Consider the following 19,295-nt stretch of genomic DNA (forward strand, 5'->3'; position numbering starts at 1 on the left):
ACATGGTTTATCGTGCTGCATTACCATATTCATGCATATTCATAAATATTAATTGTCGAATTTTAACATATTAGTTGATGTATATCCATTAGTTATGCCTGTATTGTGATGCTTTTTTAAGCTCATTAAACTAATGCATAAATAATGCATAATACAATATACAGGATGTGTATCGTATAGAGTATGTGTGTATAGCATTTAGGCACATGTGAAGGATGCTGTCAGTATAAGTGCTGAGTAAATGGACCACTAGATATTTGCTACATAATATGTCCGCTATTAACCACTGTGCATCGTTATAAGCTTATACAAAAAAATGCTGCAGGTGTTTAATGATTGAGATGTATGAAAGAAAAAAAGTCACTTGTCGCTGAAGGTTTTTCCTGTCCTTCTCTGTGTTTTGTCAGTGAGTAGGCCACTGATACATGGGAAGGACTTGCTCATTACCAGCTACACTCTTCACTAGCTTTAGTGGGAACCTTGGTGCCGGTTCACACAGAGCTGAATATATGAGGATGCTGAGAGTAGTGGAAAACTGCCTGCACTAGAAAGCAGAGGAGAGAAGAGAAGAGAAGAGAAGAGAAGAGAAGAGAAGAGAAGAGAAGAGAAGAGAAGAGAAGAGAAGAGAAGAAAGGGGAAAAAGAAAAGGAAGGGGAAAGAAGAGAAGAGAAGAGAAGAGAAGAGAAGAGAAGAAAGGGGAAAGAAGAGAGATAAGAAACTGGTCACATCCACGCAGCTTGAAGAATACAGACCTATCCTCTCGCCTCTCCTCTCCTCTCCTCTCCTCTCCTCTCTCTCCTCTCCTTTCCTCCTCTCCTTTCCTCTCCTCCTCTCCTCTCATCTTCTCCTCTTTCTCTTCTCCTCCTTCCTCGCTCTCCTCTCCTCTCCTCTCCTCTCCTCTCCTCTCCTCTCCTCCTCTCCCCTCTCCTCTCCTCCCCTCCCCTCTCCTCTCCTCTCCTCTCCTCTCCTCCCCTCCTCTCTCCTCTCCTCTCCTCTCCTCTCCTCCCCTCCTCTCTCCTCTCCTCTCCTCTCCTCTCCTCTCCTCTCCTCTCTTCTCCTCTCCTCCCTCTCCTTTCCTCCCTTCCTTCCCTCTCTCCTCCTCTCCTCTCCTCTTTTCCTCTCCTCCTCTTCTGTCCTCCTCTCCTCTTCTCCTCTCCTCCTCTCCTCTTCTTCTCTCCTCCTCTCCTCTCCTCTCCTCTCCTCTCCTCCCCTCTCCTCTCCTCTCCTCTCCTCCCCTCTCCTCTCCTCTCCTCCCCTCCCCTCTCCTCTCCTCTCCTCTCTTCTCCTCCCCTCTCTTCTCCTCCCCTCTCCTCTCCTCCCTCTCCTTTCCTCCTCTCCTCTCCTCTCCTCTCCTCTCCTCCCTCTCCTTTCCTGCTCTCCTCTCCTCTCCTCTCATCTCCTCTCCTCCTCTCCCTCTCCCTTCTCCCTCCTCTCCTCTCCTCCCTTTCCTCCCTCCCTTCCCTCCTCTTCTCCGCCCTCTCCTCTCCTCTCCCCTCTCCTCTCCTCTCCTCTCCTCTCCTCTCCCTCCCTCCTCTCCCTCTCCTCTTCCCTCCCTTCTCTTCTCCTCCTCTCCTCTCCTCTCTGCCGTCTCCTCTCCGCCTCCTCCTCTCCTCCTCCTCTCCTCTCCTCTCCTCTCCTCCCTTTTCCATCCTCGTCTCTCTCCTCTCCTTCTCTCTCTCCTCTCCTCTCCTCTCCTCTCCTCTCCTCTCGTCTCCTTCGCCCGCCCTCCCTGGTCCTCCTTCGTCTCTCTCCTCGCGCTTCTCCGCGCCTCGCCTCTCCGCTCCTCCTCCTCTCTCTCCTCTCCTCTCCGGTCTCCTCTCCTCTCCGCCCTTTCCATCTCGTCTCTGCCCTCTGCCTCCCTCTTCCGCGCCGCTCCGACTACCTCGCTCTCCTCACTCCTCTCCTCGCCTCGCCGCCCGGTTCCGTCCTCTCCTCTCCCACCTCCGTCGCAGCCAGGGTCCGAGAAGAGATTATTTAAACAGTGTTTAAAATAGTAAATCGGGAATCAATATCAAGAAATGTTTTCTACTGATGAGCTAAAGCTTTATGAAAGTTTTATAAAAGTCACAGCTGATTTGTTTAATTTATTTTAGGGCATAGTATTTACTAATTAATATGAGTTATTCAGTAACAACATTAAAACTAAATAGGTTTGTCAAAAGACCAAGTCATGTTTAGTATGCAAGATGCATGCTGGGTAAATTATAGTGGAGTCTCTGAATACTTCCAATGTCAGCGAAATATGAAGCTGAGGTGACTAAGATGAAGTGACCAGTTTTAATAGCAGACATTTGTCTGATTTATTTAAGACAATAATATGTTTCTTGACCTAGATGTGTGAGAAGCTTCCTGGCAAAAGCTTGACTTTCATGAAGTTTCCAAGCAGGCAGAGAACGCAGGAGCATTTCACTCACCAATACCTGGAAAGATAACTTGTACTAATAGCCTTCTGGCTGGCTTCAAGTAACAGCTGCTATCTAGCATTTATACAGTTCCTCTAGGATTTTGCACTCGCAGTATTCGGAGTAGCTTGCGATTTTTCAAAATGTCCGCAGATTTTCCACAGTTTTGGACCAGGATGTGTCATGTGACATCATGACAACAGACATTTAGCCAAAGCCCTCTATGATTTACATGTGTAAAATATGGCTACAGCTATGACAGAAAGTAATTATATTTGTATCTTCACTTGTAGTAGTTTAAAAAAGAATCCCATGCTCTCTCCAATTCAAGTAGTTTCCTGCAAAAAAGGCACAAAACTCCAAAAGTTGCTTTACTAATTTAGAAATAAAATCACAAAACAACTCAGCAAAATCTTGGAGGGACTGGCTAATTGCTAGCAGCTAGCAAGGGCGCACTAAAGCAGCTGTGAGTGAGCAGTTATGAAGTTATGAAGTAGTTAGGAAGCTTTTTGTAAAAAGACCATTTGTTAATGTGAACATGAGCAGTTGTGTGATAAAATAAGCACCCATTCATTCATTCAAGTGATTGTGGTTTGAATTTGGCAAAACCATTCAAGTACCTAGATCCAATGTTTCTTCAACATATTATCTATCTAGCTAGCTAGCTAGCAATCTGTCTGTCTGTCTATATACTGGCCTGAATTTACAAATGGTGATTGAGAGCTATAACGAAATGCCACATGGCATATCTTCTAGTAGCCATCAATAAATCAATACAAACACATTATTTGTTCATTTGTTGCAATTTATTAGACCCAAGCAGGTTTTGGCTGACTATTACAACAAAATCCACCCAGTCTTTGTTATAGTGCCTACCAAACTGATATGGATTATATACTGTTGGAGAGCTTTTGCAAAAAAAATAAAATCAATGATGCTGCTGCCACTATGGAGGTTGAGTGATGCCAGCATGTTGAGTAGATATGGAAATGATGATTGCCCCCATAGGAATGTGGTGAGTCTGCAATGCGGGAACATAATTGATCGACTGCGACACCCACAGTCCCCAACAACTGATTCACATTGCTTCACTCCAAAATAGCACAAGGTTTTGGGATCATTGGATGCTCCCACTCCGGAGCGACTTCTATCACATTTATCATTAACAGCAGTGTTCCTTGTTGCTGACCCCAGCAGTGAAATGCTTCTTAGGGAAGTTATTCTGGTGAAACAATACTTTCTCAGAATCACTTTCTCCTACTTTATCTCTCTGCATCTCTGAGTCACAGATCCTCCTGCACTGTGCTCAAAAATCAAGAAAGTTTACATTTTTTAACTTTCATTATCTTGGATGAAAAAGACTTCTTAAAGTCTATATTATACTTTTAATCAATTTGTACTTTGTTCCCCAATAAAAAACAAACAAAACAATTGTGTCTCTTATGCAATTTATATTGACAACGTATGAAAATGAAAAAAGTCGTCCATGTATTTTTTTGCGATATCAGCATGATTGTAATAGATTTTTTATACTTGTATACAATATATACAGTATGCATTCTTGTTGCTTACACATATCTTAATTATATTGCAAGACTTGAGGACATGGTGGCTTTGTGGTTAGCATTTTTGCTGTGCACCTCTGGGTTGGGGGTTTAATTCTTGCATCAGCCATGCATGCACAGAATTTGCATATTCCCTTTGCCTCATTGGTTTACACTGGATACTCTGGTTTCCTCTTTTGTCCAAAGATGTACAGGCTAATTGGGATCACTAAATTGTTCCTGGTGTATAACTGCCTATGGGTATGTTTATTATTTTGCCTTGCTATGGGTTTGCTCCTCATCTAGGATGTACCCATTGGTCCCAGGCTCTAGGTTCCCCAACAGGGAATAAAGTTCATGGCAGTATGCCTTCACATAGACATTTTAATGGCATTCCTTCAGCCCTTGTCATCCTATGAAGTGAACTATGTACAACACGAGTGAGTAGCTTTTAAAGTTCATACATCACCTATTTCTTAAGCTTTAACTTCTCTATTAAAACAATATAAAGTGTTAAAGCAAGCTAATGCTGCCCGTGGTAAATGTACTGATCAAAAGAGTGAACTATATAGTGATGCATAGTGCATATTTTCATGCACTATGATCAAATGACCTTGACGACATAACCAGTATCTTTATATAGTACTCTGGCCATTGGCTTTTATGCATGAAGTAGTTCTCAAAGCAGTGACATTTACACTTTATGTGTAAGTAGGCCAAGGCTTTTATGCACTACAACACATGAGCCACTCATGGCCTTTAAACCATGCAGTCTCAGAGAAATAAGAATACTAAACTGTACCATTCCTTGTCATTTGGTACTCTCATGCAATTTTTTTTTTTAATTAGGCTTCTTTTTACATGCATAGAATCCAGTGGTAAAAGATGAAAGCACTAACATAGTGACAAATAATACTGTATGTAACACACATGTGAATGGCTTCTACTCTACAGTGCCCTATGCATTATCTGAAAATCATAATATAAAAAGCTCCCATGAGCAGTATCCAAAAATAAAAGTAACCATTAAAAAAATTGACCCCCTTCCTTTTTGCCTTGAGCGTGTCAAGAGTGATACCCCTTGAGCATTTTCCCCCTGAAAACACTCATTACAAATGTCATTAATTTCCTAATTAGTGCCTTTACCTTTTTAAAGCGGACAACAGGGAATTAAACTGGCCTCTGACAGTGTGTCGTGAGCCGAAAATTCTCTCACAAAACAAATTGGGAAAAGGCCTAAGATATAAGGGCACGACAATGTCTATAATATTACACGCAATTAGCCGACAGAGGGCGCTGGTCCCCTATCAGGCTCCGGATAAAACCCGCATACTGCAGCACTACAGAGTTTCATTATAGATTAGTGTAGTGTAAATAGTACAGTGTTTAGTGGGGTAATATGCGGTTTTGGGCGTAGAAGCAATCCAAGCATATTATAGACTATAATTTATAAGATAGACTCATATTTTCATCGTGCAGGTTTTAAACAAAAAGAAATGAATTCAAAGTATAAAGGATGTTGTAAGGTCGGAATATCCTCAGAGGAAGGATAGGAGAAACCCCAAGTCTCGCATGCACGTTGCATTTTGAGGAGAATCCTCTTTTATAATCTGTAGAAATGACCACATACTGAATGCGGACGTGTTGTTTATTACAGCGATAAAAACTATTAAAACGTCTTGGTTGCTCTAGTTTGTGGCTTTGTGCAATGATTTAACGGTCTCTCTCTCTCTCTCTCTCTCTCTCTCTCTCTCTCTCTCTCTCTCTCTCTCTCTCTCTCTCTCACACACACACACACACACACACACACACACACACACACACACACACACACACACACACACACACACACACTACGCACTCACTCATTTTTGTCATGTCGGTACCGAGTGGCGCTGTCCGTGGTGCCCATTCCGATCTTCTACTTGTGCGGAGCAAATAAAAAGAAGGAAAATCTCAATCATGAGAAATTCTTAGCGTGCGCACAAATAATTAGCGCATTTACATTACAAGTATCAGATGAACGGCTCGCTGTTGCAATGCACGGAGCTGGAGTTTAACATTCGTGCATTAATGTGTTAATGAATAGAAGCGAGCGGGTTTGCGGAACGGATTCCGCCACAGGGGAAAACGTGCACAAAATAAATGCTAGGATCGAAAAGTTCACGGCCGGTGTCTGTGGCCACCTGACGCGGAACCCACCAGAGTGTTTTATTGAATGCGCGAAATTGTTTTTGCTGAGTCGGGATAACATACGCACTGAGAACAGGCTGCACAACACAATGTGGAATAACGCAACAAGCCTATTGATTAAAAATATCCGAAATGATGAATAAAACGCATCTGCATTTTAGATCTTAATGCTGTATGCGAAATGTGCAATCGCTCAGATCCCAAACACCCCTTCATTCAACCCCAATTACCAGTGACAGAACGGGCATGCGCTGATTTTGCACTGGTGTAATCTGTTTATCTGCATTTTCTTTAATATGTAATAATAACAAAGACTGTATACCCTCATGCAAGACTGTATACCCTCATGTACTAGAATGTATACCCTCATACCCACCACACAAAGCCATCACCGCACTAACACTTTCATTTAAACTAAGTGCTTGAGTTCAGCTGCTGGGAGAGAGACGCGAAGGGGTGGAGAGAGTGAGAAAGAGAGAGAGAGGGAGAGAGAGGGACGCTGCAATATCATGCGCGAGCGCCTCTCGGAGTGCCGCAGATACGCGGGCTGTGCTCACACACTCACACGCGCGCGCGCACATGCACACACTTACACGAACGCAGGAGCGCGCGCACGGACGGACGGAGAAACGAGGGACAGAGGAACAGTCCGAGCGTCAGGATCCTCGCCACACACTTCTACGCGAGCTCCTTCGGGATTTACAACTTCTCTTTCTTTCTCGCATTTTTTTCCTGCTCCGTTTATGCGTCGTTCGTGACTGCGGTGCCTGCTTTTAAAACTCTCCTGTGCCACTAACCGGAACGGAGGGTGAGCTCGTGCGCAAGTTCAGGCGATTTTCTTGGAAATATGACGCATTTAAGAAGACGGGATTTTTAAAGCATTTTTCTTTCTCCCGATTTAGAATGGATTGAAATGTCTGCGGTGCATTTATTTTTGTATTTTTCCTGTTATAAAGTAAACAACAAGCGCGTTTCATTCTGTAGCGCCTGAATTCCACTATGAGTCTCCAATGCGTTTAATTGCAGGACCGTGCGGGCTTCAGATTACTGCACGCATTCATGTTGAAAAAAGAAAGACTGAAAAAGAATAAATATATATTTGTGGAAATGAGGAGAGGTCGGTTCTGTTCTCCACCGCAAATCCACTGTAGTTGAAACGCGCGAAGAAAACTGGAAGTAAGACTAACTGAAAGGAAAAAAAAACGCTTTATTGTTCCAGCAAACTGTTGATGAAAAGAACTTTACATTTTTAGCCACCAAAAACGGTGATTAGAGATAGGGCGCGATGAGGAATACCGGCACGACGGACTGCCTCTGCTACTGTTTTCTGCTACTGCAGCTGCTGACTCAGCCCTCGGCTAAGCAAGTGCTGCGCTACCGCCTGGCTGAGGAAGGTCCCGCCGATGTGCGCGTTGGGAACGTGGCTTCCGACCTCGGCATCGTTGCCGGCTCCGGGGATGTGACTTTCACCCTTGAGTCTGGCTCTGAATACTTCAAGATTGACAACATCACCGGCGACCTGAGCACCAATGAGAGGCGCATTGACCGCGAGAAGCTGCAGCAGTGCCAGATGATCTTCGACGAGAATGAGTGCTTTATAGACTTCGAGGTGTCCGTGATAGGGCCCGCGCAGAGCTGGGTAGACCTGTTCGAGGGCAAGGTTATTATTTTGGACATAAACGACAACACGCCGTCTTTCCCATCGCCTGTGCTCACTTTGTCCGTGGAGGAAAACAGGCCGATCGGAACGCTTTATCTGTTGCCCACGGCCACGGACAGGGATTTCGGCAGAAACGGGATAGAGAGGTACGAGTTGATTCAGGATAGCGGAGAAAGCTCCGTGCGCCGGATAGGCTCTGGAGGGTCCACTAACGTCGACTCTCATATGGGCAAAAGAAGATTTGACGACTCTGCGAGTCGGAGTAGCGTGTTTGAACTTCAGGTTGCAGATACTACAGACGGAGAGAAACAGCCGCAGCTGATTATTAAAGGCGCACTGGACAGAGAACAGCGCGACTCTTACGAGCTGACTCTGCGCGTCAGGGATGGCGGCGATCCCCCGCGCTCCTCTCAAGCAATCCTCAGAGTGATGATTACAGATGTGAATGACAACAGCCCGCGTTTTGAGAAGAGCGTGTATGAAGCAGATCTACCTGAGAACAGCTCCCCAGGCGCCCCCATTCTCCAGCTTAAGGCAATGGATGCTGATGTTGGGGTTAACGGCCAGATTGAATATGTTTTTGGGGCTGCAACTGAATCAGTGCGACGACTGCTGCGGTTAGACGAGAGCACAGGCTGGCTTAGTGTATTACATAGGATTGATCGTGAGGAAGTAAGTCAGCTGCGGTTCACGGTCATGGCCCGTGACCGTGGTCAGCCTCCCAAGACAGACAAGGCAACAATGGTTATCAACATTAAAGATGAAAACGACAACGTCCCAAATATTGACATAAGAAAAATTGGACGCATTTACTTGAGAGATGGTGTGGCAAATGTAGCAGAAGACGTAGTGGTAGACACACCTATAGCATTAGTGCAAGTGTCTGATCGCGACAAGGGACCGAATGGTGTGGTGACATGCACTGTGGTTGGTGATGTGCCCTTCCAACTGAAGCCTGCGAGTGAGATAGAAGGTGACATGAACAAAAAGAAATATTTCCTGCACACATCAGCTCCACTCGATTATGAAGCTGTGCAGGAGTACAACGTTGTCATAGTCGCTGTGGATTCAGGCAGCCCCAGTCTGTCTGCAAACAACTCCTTAATAGTGAAAGTTGGAGACATGAACGACAACCCACCTATGTTTAGCAAAAGCACAATGGAGGTCTCATTTCCAGAGAACAATGCTCCAGGTGAACGTGTACTGACTGTTGTGGCTTTGGATGCAGACAGTGGTAAAAATGCAGAAATCGCATACTCACTGGACTCTTCTGTAAACGGAATATTTTCCATTGATCCAGACACCGGTGACATTCGTGTCAACAAAATACTTGATAGAGAGCAGACAGAGCGCTATGAGTTCAAAGTAATCGCCAAAGACAAAGGTGTGCCTGTTTTACAGGGCTCAGCTACAGTGGTGGTACTGGTGGCAGACAAGAATGATAATGAGCCAAAGTTTATGCAGGATGTTTTTACTTTCTATTTAGAGGAGAACCTTCAACCCAACAGCCCTGTAGGCATGGTGACAGTAATGGATGCAGACAAGGGACATAATGCTGAGATGAGTCTCTATATTGAGGAAGAGGAAGAAATTTTCTCCATCGAGAACAACACAGGAACCATTTTTTCTACTGTAGCTTTTGACCGTGAACAGAAAACCACCTACACGTTCCGCGTTAAGGCTGTTGATGGTGGAGATCCATCTCGAACAGCCACGGCCACTGTTTCACTTTTTGTCATGGACAAAAATGATAACCCACCAACAGTCACTTTTCCTCCTAACAGCTCATATACTCTGTTACCTCCATCCAGCAATATGAAAACAGTAGTCCGGACAGTCATGGCTACTGATACTGACACGGGCCTCAATGCTGAACTCCGCTACAGCATAGTAGGAGGCAACCCCTTCAAGTTATTTGAAATTGACCCTGCAACTGGCGTTATATTATTAGTTAGTAAGCTAGAACAGAAACACTATGGCCTTCACCGCCTGGTAGTGCAAGTTAATGACAGTGGGGTTCCATCACAGAGCACCACCACACTAGTGCATGTCTATGTCAATGAAACACTCTCCAACTCCACCATAGTTGAATCCAAAATTGCCAAGAGCCTTGGTACACCGCTTAACTCAGATATTGCAGGAGACCCCAATTATGACTTGGGCAAGCAGCGATTAAGCATTGCTATCGGAGTGGTGTCTGGCATCATGACTGTCATCCTCATCATCCTCATTGTGGTCATGGCTCGCTACTGCAGGCCCAAGAACAAGAATGGGTATGAGGCTGGTAAGAAAGACCATGAGGACTTCTTCACCCCACAGCAACATGACAAGAACAAGAAACCCAAAAAGGACAAGAACAAAAGGAAATCTAAGCAGCCTCTGTACAGCAGCATTGTCACAGTCGAGGCATCAAAACCTAATGGACAGCGCTATGATGGCGTCAATGAGAAACTCTCTGACAGCCCTGGAATGGGGCGTTATCGCTCTGTTAATGGTGGGCCTGGAAGCCCAGACCTTGCCCGCCACTACAAGTCCAGCTCACCTCTACCTACTGTTCAGCTTCATCCACAGTCACCCACAGCAGGGAAAAAGCACCAGGCTGTTCAGGATCTGCCTCCAGCCAACACGTTTGTGGGGACCGGAGATAACATCTCCATTGGATCTGACCACTGCTCTGATTACAGCAGCCAAACCCTGAACAAATACAACAAGCAGGTAAGAACCTAGCTTCACTCATTATGTTACAACAATAGTTACATTTCTTTCATTTTTTCATTTAGCAATGATCATCTTAATAATCATGATCTAATATGCTAGCATCAAGCTGATGATACACATGTATTTTGTCTGTCTGTTTCTCTGAATCGATCAGTTAATAATGACATTATATTTAAATGGAAAGATAGAAACCGGGCCTAGATTAGTCCTGGATATTTTAGCGTGCTGTGCTGAACCCTTGCTGTGGATATGTGGTGCTCCTTTGAGACTGTCTTTACAGTGCAGCTGAGGTGTCAGTATGTGTGACCTGTGTGTTTGTCAGAGGAGTGGATGGGATCACATATGGCTCTGGTTTGCAGCTATTTTGTCACAGCAGTGGGCCTGCGACTGGCGCTAACGCTTCTTAATGGCAGGTTAAGAAATTTCAGTCAATTCTTTTCAGAACACTGAAAGTGATGATAAGAGAACGGAGAGCGCCAATGGTGGGGTGGTGGGGTGTGGGGTGGGGTGGCGTTAGAGTAGGGGGTTGAGGGCAGTTGGTGGGAGGAAGGGATGGTGGGAGAGATTGGAAATGGTGAAATGTTAGTGGTGGTGTCGTATTTTATATTGCTCCTTGAGGCTGAGTGGGAACAGGTGGGCAAGAGGTTACATTTAACATTCCTGTGCACTTGTATGTCTGGATCAATTCACCGAGTCAGCCGTGAAATCCCCATTTCTTTCTCTCTCTCTCTCTCTGTCCTTCTCGCCATCCCATTTCCAATTTCTCTTCCTTTCTTATCTACCTCATCCCATTTCAATTTGACTCTGTCTCTTTTTCTCTGTCTTTTTAATACCGCCATTTAAAATGGAAAATACTTTATAGCTCTGCAGACTTAACAAGGAATTCATATTCCGAGCCGTGTGCGTGAATTAATCAGTTCATATTGTTATTGTTCTCTCGCCGTTGGAGCAGAGAGGAAGAAAACGAGGTAAATACTTGATGAAGTCAGTCCTTTATTTTGTACTTAATGGAAGGAACGAGAGAACGCTTGGTCTGTTGTTTTATGTATTTTTCCATGGCAGCCTGATACATTATTAATCGTTCACTAACATCGACACGATGTAACAAGCAACTGGTCTTGAATTCGTAAATACCTCTCTCCTAGAACAAGTCAAATCTTTCAGTTTTCCAAGTTTCCTCCCCTCCTTCACACTAACTTCAATGTTTCTTCAGTGTTTATCTTGTTGCACATATTCCTAGGTTTTCTTCCACAATATCTAACCCTTATTATCTGTATGTGCTTTAATTTTTTTAACTCTCTCCACCTTTCTTTTTCTCCTTTGAGTCTCTACTCTGTTTTTATCCCCACATTTCTGTTGTGTCCCTACTCAGATTATTGTTTGCTGCATTTTGCTCTCTTTCTTTGTGGTTTGCGTATCCATCAACAAATCACTTTTTAGTCCTTCATTTCTCTCTCACGCTCATTTTCGCTCTCCTTCTCTCAGCCTTTAATGTACCGTGTAGAGGCGTGAGTGCTCGCTTGTGAGAGGAGTGCAATTCATTGCTTATGTTTCTTACAGATGTCTCATACATAATTAATTACGCACTCTATTTGGTGCCATAGCACATGTATTGTGTGTCCGCATACTCCGCTTAGATATAATTATTTATTTGAGCGCCGCAGCGGTTTGGGTGCGTTTCTGTTTGTCGTGGACAAATGTTAAATGCACGGCCGACTTTTCTCCTAAGGTGTGCGGCATAAGCCTTCCTAGCAATATGCAATTACTGCTGCTTAAGCATGAGGCGCTATCACGTCCAGCTCTGTTTCGTGAGTTATCCCTGCTGACAATTTAACAGGAGCTCCCTTGATATTTTATTGAACATTATCAGGACAAGCCAATGTGCCCCTGCAAAACCTATTAAGTTTGCTGCAAAGAATAATAGTCTATATCTAATTCATTGTAAGGAGAAGTCATTAGAATTTAATTTTAGCGATCGACTGCTGGGAGCTCTGTATGTTCTCTGCTTGCTTTTGTCTGTGAAATTGGACTTCTCTTGTGTTGACATTTGCGTTGATGCTAAAAGGAAGTTAATTTCTCTCTTTCTCCTTCTCTCACACTCACCATTATTCACACATTCTCCCTCATTTTACTCATGCCGAAAAAATGTACTTGATAAAATCTATCTGAAATGAACCTACATATAATTATCTTGCTCAAATTTTAGAATTAAGTGATTGGAAATGGAACCTTGGTTTATAAATAGCTTATTTGTGAGAAGGTCATTTTTTTGCCTCGTTTCAGGATTTCTGCAGCTGATCATGAATTGGTTACATGTCAAATGGGTTAACTAAAACAGCTGGGTACTGCAAATGGAACTGAGATGATTTTTCCAAAGCATATAGTTAAAAAAGTGAACGAATGAACAGTTTGTTTCCAGGAGAATGCCATGCCCTTGTAGTGAATGATCCCTGAAATTGCATGTTAAGCTGCAGAGTGGTCTTTCTGATCGTATTTGATTTCAGATCCTGTTGTACGACACCTGAGATGTTTCCTCCCTTCTCTCTCTCTCTCTCTCCCTCTCTCTCTCTCTCTCTCTCTCTCTCTCTCTCTCTACCACTGAATTTCTCTGTCTGGTGAAAGAAGAAAGACACAGACAAGAAAGAAGGCCCTGTTAACTGGCTTTGAGAAAGGTCCCCACTGTTCTTTCTCTGTGTGTGTCTGTGTGTGTGTGTGTGTGTGTGTGTGTGTAGGTTAGAATATGCTGGTCTTGCGAATGTGTGGTCTTTCAGGTAACTTTGCCCCATGAAACAAACACACACACACACACACACACACACACACACACACACACACACACACACACACACACACACACACACACACACACACACACACACACACACACACAGGCAGCTTTCCAGACTTCAGATAGGTAATTGTAGCTCGGCCGTATCCCTTGAACACCAGATATTTAAGAGGTCATTAATTTAACCCAGTACAGGTGTGTGTTTGGGTTCCAGCTCTCATTGGCCACATGGGACTTTTGAAAATGATATATTTGACATTCTAGCTCTGTAGGAAGTGAAAACACCTTTTGTTGATTAACCTTTTTCTTAGTCAAAGTCAAAAGCACAAGTTGGATATATAAAACACATTGCACTCTACATTAAAAAAAGCTTTGGATTAGCATTGCTGTCTTATTTTTAACAGATACCTTTCCTGCAAATCGGTTTTGTGCAAATTATTAGTTGGTGATGTGGAAATCGAATACTTTTTTAACCACAAGGCTGGAGTAATAAACTTATCGTGTACTGTTAATGGTAAACAAAACCTGAATCATTTGGATTGATTTCAACAAGTTTGGCAATTGAGAACACAACACTCAAGATTTAAGACTCCAATACTGAAATCTGTCTGACAAACAGAGCGCTCTTGCTAACACTTACTACCAGCTAGCTAGTTCTGTACCAAAGCTAGCTAAAGTACAACACAGGTCCATAGCTGAATTAAGGGTCAAGAATTCCCCATTTTTGGTGAACACGTGTCTCCTCTCCAGACACCAAGTCAGTCTGAGTTGAAGACATAGAGGATCAGATTTCCCCTGTGTGCACATTGAGCACATGGAGACATCTCCAGTTTGCATGTCAAGCACATTCATAGATCTTTGCATTCTTTATTAGAGAAAAAGTGAAAAGATTTTCCTAGTCCATTTTTAGTAGTTTATTGAAAGCTAAATAAATAAATAAATAAATAAATAAAAATCTATCAGTTTAAAATTACACAGTCAGAGGTACTTTGGAACAAGATCCTGAGACTGAAGACTTTTATTCTAATGCATTTCATGGTGATTATCCTAATGCTTCCTGCATATCTCTAGTATGCACGGATATAATTGTTGTGTGTAAAAGAGTTACTCTTCTTTCAGTCTCTGGGCCCTTCACCTAAATGGCAAATCTAAATGGTGTGAATGATAAATGTGGATTCTCTGTAATTATTCTGTGATTAAATTTGTTATGACAGCGAAACTGGAAATCGGGCTGCATGTGTTACAGCATCAGCCTCACACAGCAGGATAAACAAATACAAGAACATTCAAAAAAAAAAAAAAAAAAACAACTCATAGCTTCATATTTTTGATAGCGCTTAGCCGTGGCTCCTTGGCGGTGAGCTTTTCCACTTTGCCTAGGGATCACGCCGGTTTGCACATGAACAAACACAAAACTGACACACCCAAATCAGGCTTACTCTCAGAAATTGTTTGTGTGTATGTGTGTGTGTGTGTGTGTGTGTGTGTGTGTGTGTGTGTGTGTGTGTGTGTGTGTGTGTGTGTGTGTGTTGCCATAGTCAGTGTTTCTTTCCACTCAAGTTTTCTACCCATAAGGAAAGCCCTATGTAAATCAAGTACACTCGTTTGCATTCAATATACATTGCATTTTGACCAAAGAAATCCTGAAGTAAAAACTAAAGTTTTATAGAACGGTGTTGTGCGTCTCTATGGAAAGGAACGTTTACGAGTGATGAAAAAGGATCCAAAAGATTTTCTAGCTCAGTTAGAATATTTTGAATAGTTAATCTTTAATTTATATCCAGAATTTATATATTTCTACTGTATATAGCTGTTTTGTGGCAATGCCGCTTGTTTAAAAGCACTAAACAAATTGAAATTGAATTAATCCCAATAAATATATATTTTTATTTGCTCAATTTTGACCCTTAGAAAACTTTTACATTACATTTGCAACACATTTTTCCACATTCAGTTAAGATGGATGACAGAATGAGACTCCTTAGCAAGAGCTATGAATTGCTAGGTGCATGCTTTCTCCACTCTCCTGTCTTCATTAGACTCAGAGGTTTTTTTCATCAGTGTAATGCAATGTAACTCGTAATTGTGGTTAATCACTGACATGCAGTAGTTTTTATTAAAAAGCCCAGCGTCAGTTTACAACATCGATCAATCATGTGAGTAAGTAGTCTAGTAGAAAGGATCTGGTATCTAAAGGGGTCAGTGTTTAAAGTGCTGGACTCTTAGAAAATCATGGGTTTGAACCCGAGGGCCACCAAGCTGCCATTGCCGGGTCCCCGAGCAAGGCCCTTGTCAATCAAATTCTTAGCTGTATAAATTGAAATAAAAATGTAAGTCACTTTGGTTAACGGTGTCTGTTAAATGTTGTAAATGTAGTCTGATAAAGTTGGTTTAAAGATCCAGGAAATTGTGTTAACAGCAAAAAAAAAAAAAAAAAAGTAAAGACTTTGTAAAGACTTTGATTGTCCTAGTGTTTGTTTAAAATGTTTACAGTCTGAGTGCTCTGGATTTCTGTCCAAACAAGTAGCAATCACTGAGCTCAAATAAGATCACCTGCTAGCTCCATTACTGTGCTGTTAAGGAGATTTTGATCCCCTAAAAAAAATAAAATGAGACAAAAGGTGGCTTAGGCTGCAATGTTGTAAATACTAGCAGACAGGAGAGATGAAGCCGGGGGAAGTGAGAGGTTCAGAAAGACCGACTCACAGGCAGATGAAAGTAATGAACACCTTAATGATCCCAGAAGGTGCTGCATCTAGCGTGGGTTTAAGGAGGCCACACTTCCATAAACATACAAGTAGAAAAGGAGGGGAAGGGTGTGGGGGAGTGTTTGGAAGCCAAGACGCAACATGAGATACAAAGAAAGGGAGTAAATAAAGAGCCTCTTTGAAATCCATCTGCATATGCAAATACACATTTAACTCAACTCAAATTTGTATCAAATTTGCACTCCTGCTCGTCATTATTGACTGATCTGTGACCTGCTGGAGCATGAACTGACAGACTAAAGATATGCAGACAAACAGGCTCATGAAACATTACACATGCTGGTGTGATAATGGAAAAGTAACGTTGCCTCTGTTCTGATAGAGTGCTTCGTTTTCTGCCACAGTTATCACGTTCATGGAAAACCGCAGTGTAAATCTTTGAGTGAGCGATCGCAAGCATTTCATTTAACTTTTCAGGACAATTAGACTGTTTTTTTTGTTTGTTAAATTATGCTCTTAAGTAGCTCAAGCAGTCCTTGAGATCATTCACATTCACATTCATGGCCTAATTTTGTCACTCTTTTGTAATCCCTCAATGCCTTCTCTCCTTTTCCTCGGTCTGTAAGTAAATTGTAGTGATTGAATCTAAAATGCACGCAGGCACACATGTAACATTTCTCACGATAAGCTGATGAAAGCAACATCTCAAAAAGGATTGGAAAACAGCCAGTGAGAGAGAAAGAGAGAGAGGCAGAGAGGACGAGCACAAGCGGAGGAGTCTTTTGATTGGTGGACAGCGTACTGATTGTAAACGGCAGCGTCAGAGTCTTTTGGCTGGTGGAACGTGGGATTTAATTTTCTACAAAGCGCGGCAGTATGAGGTCTGGAAAACAAAGAAAAAATTCAATTGGAAAGAGAAACAGGTAAAACCAGCTCTGCTTCAGCCTAGATTCAGCAGAGAAGAGTTACTCATAGGAGACGTAGCATTCTGCCTGGCACATGGATTTGGGGCATGCTGTACTCTCAAAGCAGCAGCTCTGAGTGTGTGTGTGTGTGTGTGTGTGTGTGTGTGTGTGTGTGTGTGTGTGTGTGTGTGTGTGTGTGTGTGTGTGTGTGTGTGTGTGTGTGTGTGTGTGTGTGTGTTTGTGAGTGTGTGTGTTTGTGTGTGTGTACTGCTGTGTTGGTTTTACATCATTGTTCTCCCTCTGCTTCTCATCTTTTTAAATCCATGTGTGTTTAAACTGAACATCGCTTAGTACAGTTGTAGGGCAACACAAGGGAGCAGTTGGCTGTCAACACAGAGGAGAGCAGCAGTGATCGGATGGCTCGCACTCGCTTCTGGGCTGCACAAAGGAAATGTTCTTAAAATGTTTTTATTATATATATATATATATATATTTTTTTTATTACTGGAAAACTCCTACAATGCATTTTTATACTACAGTGCTTGATTATAGGGCCATGGCCTTATTTCACCTGCAGCTATGTAGTGCACTGTGTGGGTTACAGAGGATTTTCTGTGATAAAGGTATTTATGTTTGCGTGTGTATATGACTAGTATGAGTTTATTGTTCTCGTGTCTAAGTGTCTCTAAGGGCGGTAACGCTAGACAGTGTGATTACAAGAAGAAGGGGGAAAAAAAATAGCTGTACTGGTGTACAGTTTTGTCCTAATATTTAGCACAGCGGTATGATGTGGACCATAAATGTGATAGAAAGTGATTAATAATTAAATATGTATTTTTTTTAATAAATCCTCCCATATGTTTCTAACGCGGAGCATCTGTAAAGATGGTAAACAGCCTACAGTGCATGTTTATGGACTGGGGAAGGGACGCAGAGTACTGTGAGGAATCTCCTGAAGCACAGGGGAGAAAATACAAACAGGACAGAGGCAGAAATTGAACCCTTAAACCCCATAGGTGAGAAGCAAACCAGATGTGCTAACTGGTTTTTAAACATTAATTTAATGAGATCATTTAATATCTCTTTTCAGAGATATTAGGCATAAGACAATGTGCACTACGATGACTTCCTAATGCAGTTGTTATGCTGCCTTTGTCGAGCGCTGCATGTAGTGTACACCATTAGACATCCAGCCACCTAAAAATATGTGGTGGAATAACAGTCACCAGTTGTTGTACTCTGAAGTCTACTGTACAGTAGGTGTTCCTACTACAGGTTGCCATAGCAATAATTCTTATCAGTGGGTGGCTTTCCAAGCCTTCCGTATCAGTTTGCTGCTAAAATTAAACATTCTGGAGGGAGAGACTTTGTATATAAAATTCATCAGTGTAAAGTATGTACTGTACACGTCCTTTCATACGAGATGAAGAAGAATTAAGTCGCTCTACAGCCTTCACTCCCTTTCATCCGTGTCACTGCACCAAGTCGCTCTATATTTGCATAAAGTTAAACATGGACACGCCCACATCTAGTCGGAGCCGGATGTTTGTGACATATGTCTTATTGAAAACGAATGATCTCCTTGTGAAGGTAGCATAAAACTAAAAAGCAAGCCTACTTGTTTTTAGCTGTATGATTATTTAAAAGCCAACATTCGTTGCTTGAAATGTTTTACACAAAACCTGAATAGCATAGAGATCTTGATTAAAACAAGATGTACAAATTCCTTCTCCTTACTGTTTTTCCAACTTTCTGCCTAACAGGACTCCATATTTTTAGTCTAAGAGCTAAGAAAAACAGTGATTTTATCTGTTCACATAAGCATGTTTTATTTCTCTGTGTCACTCTGATGATGATGTCACCTGATGATTCACAAACACTATTTAGATTATTAGCATGTGGTTTGGGATGCAGCCAAGTAAACTTTCCTAGTTAGCATATTCTTTACTCAGTGAATATGATTTAACATTGTGTATGCCTGATTAATTGCTAAATATTTAGAGAGTTATAATGCTCATGAGTGTGATGTTTGCTTATTTTAACAATTTTATTTATTTTTTTTTTATTCACTTGGCCGAACAGCCAATCAGAGACGTCTCTCTCGGACTCTTGGTCGAGTATTGCAAAAGCGTTATAGCACTTTGCTCTTTATCTATTTTATGATAGAGCGAGCATCACACTGAACACTCTTTCACCCAGTTAAGACAATGATAAGTTTGCAAAGCTTTAGGGAAACTAAGCTCTCTAATAACACTTAAACTCTACTAACAGGTTCCTGGGAGCCAGAAAGTAGCATCACAAGTAGAATATACACACCTCCCAAATTATTTGCAGTGTTCAGTGTTCAGTGGTCTCCAGAATTCAGCACCCATCTTGG

General features: G+C 42.4%; 1 protein-coding gene across 1 annotated transcript in view; it reads left to right on the top strand.

The window, feature by feature from the left end:
- The first annotated feature begins 6,661 nt into the window (after positions 1–6,661).
- Positions 6,662–19,295, top strand: part of pcdh7b (protocadherin 7b) — a 144,406-nt gene continuing 131,772 nt past the window's right edge. The window contains 1 exon segment of the mRNA XM_027134509.2: positions 6,662–10,514. Coding sequence (XP_026990310.1) covers positions 7,425–10,514 — 3,090 coding nt within the window. The 5' untranslated portion in view covers positions 6,662–7,424.

This window comes from Tachysurus fulvidraco, chromosome 1 (assembly GCF_022655615.1).
Source record: "Tachysurus fulvidraco isolate hzauxx_2018 chromosome 1, HZAU_PFXX_2.0, whole genome shotgun sequence".
In the NCBI taxonomy this organism is placed as follows: Eukaryota; Metazoa; Chordata; class Actinopteri; order Siluriformes; family Bagridae; genus Tachysurus; species Tachysurus fulvidraco.